This window comes from Vulpes vulpes, chromosome 2 (genome assembly GCF_048418805.1).
Source record: "Vulpes vulpes isolate BD-2025 chromosome 2, VulVul3, whole genome shotgun sequence".
Lineage (NCBI taxonomy): Eukaryota > Metazoa > Chordata > Mammalia > Carnivora > Canidae > Vulpes > Vulpes vulpes.
This window is the reverse complement of record NC_132781.1, coordinates 118,409,023-118,420,654: the sequence shown is the minus strand read 5'-3', so window position 1 is coordinate 118,420,654 and position 11,632 is coordinate 118,409,023. Positions and strand designations below refer to the sequence as shown.

At 46.4% G+C, this 11,632-nt stretch overlaps 1 protein-coding gene across 2 annotated transcripts in view; it reads right to left on the bottom strand.

Moving 5' to 3' along the window:
* Positions 1 to 11,632, bottom strand: part of DIP2C (disco interacting protein 2 homolog C) — a 252,180-nt gene that overhangs the window by 84,437 nt on the left and 156,111 nt on the right. For both annotated transcript variants that reach the window (XM_072749676.1, XM_072749677.1), the window contains one exon: positions 10,221 to 10,331. In XM_072749676.1, coding sequence (XP_072605777.1) covers positions 10,221 to 10,331 — 111 coding nt within the window. The remainder of the gene's footprint in view (positions 1 to 10,220; positions 10,332 to 11,632) is intronic.

Here is an 11,632-nt window from a genome sequence, read left to right as displayed (position 1 = left end):
CCAGGGCAGCCCCGGTGGCGCAGCAGTTTGGCGCCGCCTGCAGCCTGGGGTGTGATCCTGGGGACACGGGATCGAGTCCCACGTCGGGCTCCCTTCATGAAGCCTGCTTCTCCCTCTGCCTGTGTCTCTGCCTCTCTCTCTCTGTGTCTATGAATAAATTAAATCTTAAAATAAAAATAAAAAAGGAGTTTTCCAGACACAAAAGTCATGTTCTAGAGTCATGAGCCTGAGGACGGACGCTCAGCTTCTGGCTTAAGACAAAGTCATCTCTCCATTCTGTTTTCATAAGAAAACGGTCTTCAGGTGGTACAGGCTGATAATCTGAGGGCCTGCGTGGGCTGGGGAGCCATGAGCACACCACCTGGAAGGCCACAGCCTAGCTGCCTCAGCCAAGTGCCGGCAGGGCCAATAAGGCACAGGTGAGAGTCCACTTCCCTGCACGCACCTGCACTGACCTCACTGAACCACCAGGGTGGCCGCTAGAGGTTCTCCTCGGCAAAGGGGGCTGTCAGGGACCAGTGGACAGCAGAGGCAATGACAACACACCTCTCCTCCCATCCGTTATTACTGAAGTCACATTCACACGATTCTAAAGGTGTCCACTACAATTAAAATGAACAGCTTACATGTATGTCAAACGTCCAAAGGATACTTAACCTCATTATTTCAAAGCATTTAGAAGTGTTAAGTGACGGCCAAACTGGGTTTTTTGCATGTTTGCATCAGTGGTGTTTGAAAGGATGTGCCTATGGTGTCAGGTGACACAAGGGCAGAGGTACGTGCCTCCTGGCTCAAGTGGTTTCAAGTGCCAACCAGCCCTGCTCTGGAGACACCAGGCTCTGGCCTTTCCAGGTTATCCTTTTGATGCTACTGACTACAGATCTCAGAGGGCCTTGAGCCCTGACTCAAGGTAACCAGCCCTTTGCATTTCCAAAGGGCTTCAACCCACTGAACTTAACATCAAGGGAAGAGGAGCATCGTAGGTCCCCGAGAAGGTTTTCAGGTGAAGTGTAGTAGAATCGACCACAGCAACAAAGAATCACCTAAAACAGCGTGGCTCTCCATTCAATCCCCAAGCTCCTCCACGCTTCTTAGTCGTGAAGATCGCAGGACTCGGGATTGGAGGAAGCACCTTTGTGGGGTATCTACTGCACACCTCGAGTGCTGGCAGCCAACACGTGAAGAATCAGGCCACTGAAGGCAGCTCTGAGGTCAGTGGCCACCAGCTGAGCTGCCCTGCTGGACACTGATGTCTGCCCAAGAGGTCAAGGAGGCAACTCCCAGGATTTGTAACCAGGAAACCAAACCAGCAACCATCCTCTTCATTTTCTAAGGGGACTTCACATTCTCTCTTTTCATTCTAAGGAGCAGAGTTTGAAATGTACACATGTGCCGTCAAGGGGCCCTGAGGCATCCCTAAGGCGCCGGAAGGTGAATAACCCCATTTAGTATCAGAGTAGCCACAGGACATCTGGAAAATTCTCCAGAAACTCTGAGCCTGGGGCACATGTAAACCACGACATGTTGGAGCTAGGAGCGTCATCCCACAGTTTGTGCAGGACAATGTGCTGAATGACGGCGAGATCAACCCAGTGCAGAGTCCAAGGGCATCATGCAGAATGTAACAGTGACTGAGGGGACCGTCCCTTGTGGACATCAGACCGTGGGTCCTCAGGGACCATCAATGTCAGCCCTAGTAGAGTCTCCTCCCCTTGTCTCTTCCTGGATGTCTCGGGTCTACTTTCCTATGGAACGTCATTCACGTGGATGGAAAAACTTACACTGATATGGGGGATATGTACAACTTAAGTTTCTTATACTTGACCACACTACAACGGCAAGATGTAGATGCACATCTAGTAAATCGTAGGTGAACAAGGGACTCCATCATGTCCAAACACAGAAACATAAGCCACAACCAACACCCCCCAAAATAAAAAAATACGTATCATTTATTCAGATTTCTAGTGTAAAGACAGTGAGGAATGAGATATTCTAAGACTTAGTTACTGACACATTACCAAGCTCAATGTTTTTTTTTTTTTTTTTTTTTTTAATTTTTATTTATTTATGATAGTCACAGAGAGAGAGAGGGAGAGAGAGAGAGAGGCAGAGACATAGGCAGAGGGAGAAGCAGGCTCCATGCACCGGGAGCCCGACGTGGGATTCGATCCTGGGTCTCCAGGATCGCGCCCTGGGCCAAAGGCAGGCGCTAAACCGCTGCGCCACCCAGGGATCCCTGTTTTTTTTTTTAATTAAGGTATAATTGACATACAATATTCTATTAATTGCAGAGGTAAAACAATGATTCAGTATCTGTATACACTGCAAAATCACTACAAAAGAAAAGAACTTTAAAGATTTACTCTCTTGGCAACTTTCGAATGTGCAGCGCACTATCACTACGTACACTACGTCCCCATGACTTATTTATTTGTAGCTGGAGGGGGTAGCTGTCCACCCCCTCCAGCCATTTCACCTACCCCACAACCACTGGCAACCACCAAATCTGTCCTATCTATGAGTTGTGTCTGTTTGGAGCCCATATTTAAGAGCAATCATATGGTGTTTGTCTTTCTCTGACTTCTTTCACTTAGCACTTCAAGGTCTCTCCATGTCATTGCAAATGGCAAGACTTCATTCTTTTTTATGTCCAAGTAATATTACATCGCATGTATATAGCACCTCTTCTTTTTCCATTCATCCATTGGTGGACACTTAGGTAGTTCCCATATCTTGACTATTGTAAATAATGCTGCGGTGAACATAAGGGTGTATGTATCTTTTTGAATTAGTGTTTTTGTTTAGAAAAATACCTAGTGTAACTGCTGGATTGTAAGGTAGTTCTATTTTTAATTTTTTGAGGAACCTTCATCTGGTTTCCACAGGGGCTGCACCAGTCTACATTCCCATGAACAGTGCACAAGGGTTCCCTTTTCTCTACATCCTTGCTAAATACTTGCCATTTGTCTTTTTGATATTAGCCATTTTAAAAGGTATGAAGTGATATCTCATTGTGGTTTTAATTTACATTTCCATGATGATTAGTGATGTTGAACATCTTTGTGTCTATTGGCCACCTATCTCCCTTGGAAAAATGTCTATTCAGGCATTCTCCCTCTTTTTTTTTAAATTTTTATTTATTTATGATAGTCACAGAGAGAGAGAGAGAGAGGCAGAGACATAGGCAGAGGGAGAAGCAGGCTCCATGCACGGGAGCCCGACGTGGGACTCGATCCCGGGTCTCCAGGATCGCGCCCTGGGCCAAAGGCAGGCATTAAACCGCTGCGCCACCCAGGGATCCCCTCTCCCTCTTTTTAATTGGATGTGTCTTTTGCTATTGAGTGGTATGAATTCTACACGTATTTCAGATAGTATCCCTTACCAGAGACACAATTTGCAAGCATCTTCTCCCAGTCAGTAGGAATGGAATTTGCCTTTTCATTGTGCTGGTTTCCTTTGCTGTGAAGCTTTTGAGTTTAACGTCTCATTTGTTTTGTTTTGCTTCTGTTACCTTTGCCTTTGGTGTCCAATCCAAAAAATCATCACCAAGACTGATGTTAAGGAGCTCACTGCCTATGTTTTCTTCCACGAGTTTATGGCTTCAGGTCTTCAAGTCTTTAATCCATTTTGAGTGAAATTTTCTGTACTGGGTAAGATAGGGATCTAAGATAGTTTAATTCTTTTGCATGTGGCTATCCAGTTTCCCTAACATCATTTATTAGAGACTGTCCTTTCCCCATTATGTATTCGTGAATCTTTTAACTTTATGATCCTAAATTAATTGGTGACATACGTGTGGGTTTATCTCTGGGCTATTATATTCCACTGACCTATGTGTCTGTTTCTGGATAATAACATACTGTGTTAATTGCTATAGCTTTGTAATGTCGCTTGAACTCAGAGACAGTGTCCCCAACTTTGCTCTTCTTACTCTAGGTTGCTTTGGCTATTTGGAGTTTTCCATGGTTCCCTACAAGTTTTTGGAATGTTTGTTCTACTTCTGTGAATGGTGCCACTGGAATTTTAATAGGGCCTGCACTGAATCTGTAAGATATTTTGGGTAATATGGACATTTTAACAATATTATTTCTCCTAATCCATAAGCATGGAAAATACTTCCATTTATTTGTGTCTTCCTCAATTTTTTTTCATCAACGTCTTATGATTTTCAGAGGTCTTTCATCTCTTTGGTTAAATTTATCCCTAAGTATTTTATTTTTTGATATAACTATTGATGGAATTGTTTTCTTAATTTCTCTGATAGTTCACTGTTAATGTTTAGACATGTAACCAATTTTTACGTGTTGATTTACTGCCCTGCAACTTTACTCAATTCACTGAATAATTTGAATATTTTTTTTTGTGGAACTGTCTATAAAATCATGTCATCTCCTCAAACAGAGATAGTTTTACCTCTTCCTTAATGATCTGGATGCCTTTTACATCTTTTTCTTGCCTAGCAGCTCTGGCTAAGACTTCCAATACTATGGTGAGTAGAATTGGCAAGAAGAAAAATTTCCAGCCTTTCACAAGTGAGTAAAAAGTTAACTGTGGGCTTGTCATGCATGGCCTTTATTAATTTGAAGTATATTCCCTCTATGCTCACTTTGCCGAGTTTTTTTTTTTTTTTATCAACAATGAATGCTGACAAATAGACATTTCTCCAAAGAGGACATACAGATGGTCAATGATACATGAAAAGATGCTCCGCATCACTCATCATCAGGGAAACGCAGATCAAAACCACAATGAGCTATCACCTCACACCTGTCAGAATGGCTAACATCAACAACACAGGAAACAATAGGTGTTGGGAGGATGTGGAGAAAGGGAAGCCCTCTTACGCTGCTGGTGGGAACACACGCTGGTGCAGCCACTCTGGAGAACAGTGTGGAGGGTCCTCAACAAATTAAAATAGAGCTACCTATGACCCAGCGACTGTACTATTAAATATCTACCCCTCAAAGATACAGAAATACTAATTCAAAGGTATACATGCATTATCCACAAAAGCCAACTTATGGAAACAGCCCAAATGCCCATTGACTGATAAATGGATAAAGAAGATGTGGTGTGTGTGTGTGTGTCTCTCTCTCACACACACACACCCACTGGGATGTTGCTCAGTCATCAAAAAGAATGAAGTCTTGCCATTTGCAATGACATGAATGGAGCTAGAGAGTATGATGCTAAGTGTAATAAGTCAGAGAAAGACAAATACCATGCAATTTCAATCATACATAGAATTTAAGAAACAAAACAAATGAGCAAAGAAGGAAAAGAAAAAGGTGAACCAAGAAATGGCCTCTTCACTATAGAGAACTGATGGTTATCAGAGGGGAGGGGGTTGGGGGTAGGAGGAGTTAGGTGATGGGGATTAAGGAGTGTACTTGCTTTGTAAGTACTGACGTCGTATGGAATTGTTAAATCACTATACTGTACACCTGAAAGTAATATAACTCTGCATGTTAACTAGCTGGAATTTAAATAAAAACTTAAAAAATAACATTTGAATGTTGTGAATGTTTTTTCTGCATCCATGAGCATATGATTATCCTTCATGTTGTTAATGTAGTGTATCACATTAACTGATTCATGAACATTGGCCTACCCGTGCATCCCTGAAATAAATCCCACTAAATAATGGAATATGGTCCTTTTAATGTATTATTGAATTCCATTTGCTAGCATTTTGTTGAGGATTTCTGCATCTAAGTTCATCATGGATATTGGCCTGTAATTTTATTTTCTTATGGCATCCTTGTCTGCTATTGGTATCACAGTAATGCTGCCTCGTAACAGGAGTTTGGAAGCTTCCCTTCCTCTCAATATTTTGGAAGGGTTTGAGAAGGATGGATATTACATCTTTTTGAATGTTTGGTGAAATTCACCAGTGAAGACATCTGGTCTAGACTTCTGTTTGCTGGAGGTTTTTAATCAATCTCCTTACTAGTGACCGGTAGTAAGTATTATTCAGATAGTCTACTTCTTCATCATTCAGCATTGGAAGAGTGCATGTATATAGGAATTTATCTAATTCAAGGGATCCAAGTAGTTGGCATATAGTTCTTAGTAGTCTCCTATAACTCTTTGTCTTTCTGTGGCTGTAACTGTTTCATTTCTGATATCTGAGTCCTGTTCTTGTTCTCTTGCCGAGTCTAGCTAAAAGTCCCACTACTCTTTCTTATCTTTTGAAAGAACCAGCTTCTTGGTATTACTGATTTTTCCCCCTATATTCTCTATGGTATTCCCACAATGATCATTGTTCCTTTATTCTACTAACTCTGGGCTTCATTTGCTCTTTTTCTAGTTCCTTGAGGCTCACAATTAGAACCACTGCTGCTGAATTTATAGATTTTGTATGTTCTATTTTTGTTTAAATTAGTCTCGAGCTGTTTTTCTCACTTTTCCTTTGATTTCCTTGTGGATCCACTGGGTTGCTCAGTAGTATGTTGCTTAATCTCCACATATTTCTAGTTTTCTTCATGTAAGTGACTTCTAGTTTCATACCACTGTGAGACAGAAAAGATGCTTGATGTCATTTCACTCTTCTTAAATTTACTGGGACTTGCTTTGTGGCCTAACATGGGGTCTATCCTGGAGAACATTCCAAATGCCCTTGAAAAGAATGTGCATCTGTTGCTTATGGATGGAGCGTTCCACATAAATTAACCATTGGTGTAGGACCCCTACTCCTGCCATATGGCATTTCTCCCCTTAGATCTACTACTATTTGTGTATATGTGCAGGTGCTCCTGTGCTGGGTACGTAAATGTTTACAAATGTCATGTCTTCTCCGTGGACTGATCCCGTTATCGTTATGTAATCCCCCTCTGTCTCCCATTAATAGTCTTTGTGCACCTTGTCTGATGTAACTACAGCTACTCTTTCATCTCCACGTCCAGGAATACCTTTCTGCCTCCCTTCGCTTTCAGCGTCTGTGTGTCTTTACATCTGAAGACTCTCATAGGCAGCACAGATTGCTCTTGCTTTTTTCCCATTGACTCACTCTATGTCTTTTGATTAGAGAATTTAGTCATTCTACATTTGAAGCAATTATTGATAAGTAGATACCTATTGCTGTTTTGTTTATTGTTTTCTGCTTTTTTTTAGTAGGGCCTTTCTCTTCTTTCCTTCCTTTTTTCCTTTGTGATTAATGGCTTTCTTTAGTGTTACACTTAGATTCCTTTCCCTTTCATTTTTGTCTCTACCAGAGGTGTTTGCTTTTTGGTCACCATAAGGCTCACACAGAACAACAGCCTGTAGACACACGCACATGTACATTTAATACATGTACATGTGTGTGTTATGTGTGTATATATATATATATATACATATATAGATATAGATACTCAGCCTACTTTAATTTGATAGCAACTTAAGTTTATTTATTTATTTTTTTTTAATTTTTTTTAATTTTTATTTTATTTATGATAGTCACACAGAAAGAGAGAGAGAGAGAGGCAGAGACACAGGCAGAGGGAGAAGCAGGCTCCATGCACCGGAAGCCTGATGTGGGACTCGATCCCGGGTCTCCAGGATCGCGCCCTGGGCCAAAGGCAGGCGCCAAACCTCTGCGCCACCCAGGGATCCCGATAGCAACTTAAGTTTAAACATATTCTGAGTTTTTACCTGCCCTCCCATACTTAATATTTTCATATTACATCGTTTTACTTTGTGTATCCCCTAAGTACTGTAGTTTTCATGATTTTTACTGTTTTTGTCTTTTTATTCCAGTTCTATAAGTAATTAATCCATTACCTTTACTTTACATCGACCTTCACCAGTGAGGTTTATACTCGCATTTATTTTGTTACAAATCAATGCCCTGTCTTTTCAGTTTACAGAAGTTCCTTAACATTTCTCGAACGACCTGTTTAGTGGTGATGAACTCCATCAGGTTGTGCTTGTCTGGAAAACTAACGCTCCTGAATTCTGAATGACAGCCCTGCTGGCCAGAGTATCCTTGGTGGATACTCTACACTCTTTTCAGCATATGGAATATACCCTGTGGCTCCCTCCTGGCCTGCAAGGTGTCTGCTGAAAAATAATGTTTCTACTATTATTTCTTCGCTTACACTTTCTGCCCCTTTCTTTCCTCTCCTTCTGAGACTTCCTAATGTGGACGCTGTTCCACCTGATGTCTGACAGATTAAAACTTAAATTGTCTTTGTTTCCTTTTGCTGCTCTGTGTGAGGTCTACTGTGCGGTCTTCTTGATTGTTGACACTTTCTTCTGCTTCATCCAGTGGGAACTTCCCAGGGCATCCTTCAGTTCAGTTGTAATATTCCTAAAGCTCTGGGACTTCTGTTTGGCATTCCCTTCTGTTTTCTATCTCCATGTTGAAGTTCTGTGTTTATCCATTCTTCTCTGCAGTTCAGTGAGTGTCTCTGTGACCCTTACTTTAAATTACTTATCAGGTAAATTATTTATTTCCATTTCACTAAGGTTTCATCTTGTTCTTTATTCTTGAACAGATTCCTTTGTTTCTTCGTTTTGTTGGACTCTCTGTATTTTTTTTTTAAGATTGTATTTATTCATGAGAGAGAGAGAGAAACAGAGAGAGGCAGAGACACAGGCAGAGGGAGAAGCAGGCTCCATGCAGGGAGCCCAACGTGGGACTCGATCCTGGGTTCGCAGGATCACGCCCTAGGCTGAAGGCAGAGCTAAACCGCTGAGCCACCTGGGCTGCCCTGATTCTCTGTATTAAGTGGAGCAGCCACCTCTCCCAGGCTACAAGGAGTGGTCTGTGTAGGTGATGACCCTTCTCATGCAGCCCTGCCCTTGCTTGTCTCTTGAACTTCTCTGATTGTCTAAGCAGCCAGATTTATTCCAGACACATTCCCATTGTTGAGGGTGTGCCAAGATGCCTCTGTGTTCCAAAGGGAGGAATCCCACCAAGCACCAAGTTTCAGTCTGACTGGAGCCAGGCTCTCTGGCAGCTTTCAATGTATGCAGATATATACAGTCCAGCGGGACCACAATCATAAACCCTGTTGGCCTCCACACCAGGACGTCTGGAGGTGTCTCCTGGGCTAGAGTTACAAACATCAGGGCTCCAGATGAGTGTGTAAGTCCCTTCTGGGAGGTGCCAGTGAGCTGTACCAAGATCAAGGGAGAGGGCAAAGTTGGCCCTCATCTGTGTTCCCTGAGAGTACCTCGTCATCTCCAAATGTGTGGGAAACCCAAAGCCTGTGCCTCAGGCTGCAGCCCCAGGACAAGTGAATAGGCTTTCATCACAGACACACTGGGCATGTTTTGTGTGCTGCCTGTGCGTGCCCTGCATGGTCATCTGTCAAGAACTCTCTCCAAGTGGTAGGGTCCTGTGGGGCCCAGGTATGCAAGCCCCCTGGCTACCAGAGCCAGGCATGCATGGGTGTTCCCTGTGCGGTCTGTGGGCACCTGCCGGCTTTAGCAAGGTGGCAGGAGAGTGGGGCTGTGGCGTGCCCACTGGCTCCAGCGCCGCAGTGGGAGTGCACAGGGGCTGGGGCACAGTCCGTGGCTTCAGCAGAGCAGCAGTGGCAAAGTAGAAGCAAAGCACAAAAGCGGCGCTTGTCAGTGCCTCTGTCCCCACAGTCCCCACAGGCCCCTGGCCCTGGGAGATGCTCTAAGATTAGCAAAGGGGTTCTTCACACACAGCGTAATCCCCTTTCGAGCCGTTCCTGCTGCACAGGGCCCTGGGGCGAGTGAGTATGAGCTCCGTGGGCATACTGGGTACAAGCCCCATGTTTTGGGGGCTCACAGTCGGATGCAGGCTCCAAGCTGGAATGCCTGACTTTGGGCGTGGACCCCTCACCCCGGGAGAATGCTCCGAATCTCTGAGATCCCTGCCACGTGTGGGCCGTTGGGCCAGCGGGCACCTCTGCCTCTCCTGCCCCCTCCCCTTACACGAGGGAGCTGCTCAGCCAGTTCTCAGGCCTTTCCTGGGAGGGAATCCTTCCGGAGTAGCGCTCGGCGTGGGGTGACCACGGGGCGGGGGGGGGGGTGTGAGGTCGGCACCTTCCTGCGCCACCGCCTGGCACGGCCGTTGGCGTGGTACCAGGGCACAGAGCCTGCACCTGAGTAACCGCCGGGCCCTCAGCAACCGTGCCCCTGCCCGTCCGGCTGACTCCAACAGAGCCCCAGAACCCACAACACCCCGAGCCTGTTGGGTCACACGCAGCCGCCGAGGCTTCCCGAGCCCGAGCACCCGACCTGAGGGCTGCATCCCTCCTTACCTTTCTCGTGAGCGGCACTTCGATGGGCACGGGGACCACCTCGGCCAGCAGGCAGCCGTAGAACGCCACCATGGAGGCTGCGGGGTCGTTGTTGGGGAACACCAGCGCCACCTGCGGGCACACACAGGGGTCAGCCCCAGGACCGAGGGGGTGCAACCCGAGCGGCCGGCCGTTCCCAGGGAGGGCAGCGAGGGCAGAGCCTGCACAGCAGGCGCGCCGCAGGCTCATTTGGGGCAGATGTATTTTAGCCAATTTCACGTACTTCCCTTTGACGTTTGAAGCCAGCCACGTCGCGGCCGGTCCCCCGAGACCCTGCCCAGGACACAGCCACCCAGGCGGTCGGCGCACGTCCTGTCGTGCACCTTCACGCACCCGTGAGCCACGGCTGTGTGCACGTGCTCCGCGGGCGCCTCCTCGTGTGTCCATGCGGCCCCCAGCCTGACATCGCCTGACCCCAGGGGACTCCCTGCCCCTGGGCTTCATTTGCCTCCCCGCGTCCCAGTGTTGTGGGCAAGGGCATCTCAGGGGGCAGGGAGGGCCGGGCGAGCCTGGCGCACGGCGACACCCGCGGCCCCTCGGAGGACGTCAGGGACACCTGCTCCCCCTCCGCCCAGAGCCTCCCAGGGGCCTCGGGGACGAAGCACCCAGTAAGCACGGGCTATAAAAGCTGGGTCAATCTAGGGTCCCACAGATCACATGACTTTTAGGATGTCTCCTGACAGCCCTGAGGGCATTTTCGTGATGAACGAGTCTTCCAGAGGATGGTGTGAACTGTGCCCGTGTCGAGCTCTCCTGCCCCTTGCCTACTCACCTGTTTCCACACGCGCCCTAAAACCAGGATGAATTTAAACACACCTGACAGCATTAACTCCCAGTTATGCAAAGGCTTCATAACTTTGTACTTTTTTTTGAATTATTTTTATTGCCACATTTAACGTGTTATGCAAATTTGTCAGAACTTCCCTGTATGTGGGCGCCTACTGCCTACAAGCAGGTCACCCAGTGTGGCTCAAGTGGGGCTCCCTGGGGTTGCGGGCCAGCTCACCGACGCGGCCCCAACTCGCTGGTCCTATTGTGGCCCCTGGGGGAGCCGCCTCACGTTCTGGCCTCGGGCAACGCGCAGCCGTCCGGTGTCTGCGCGCTCCCTCCCCGCGGCCCTGGACGAGGTCGCCGTGTGCTCAGGAGCTCGCGGCTCCCGTGACTTAATGTGCACAGGTCACTTCTGCGTTACCTCACTCAGGAACTTCACCAGTTTTTTCTCGAATACCGTCCTACTAGATGTTATTAGTTTTGCCATGGACAGTGAGTAGGACTCTATCTCCCTATTTCAATAAGCAAATGGGCACGAATGGATTCAGATGGCACTTGAGGACAGGACGTGCCGCATCTTAAACTTGGCCTCGTTGGACAGC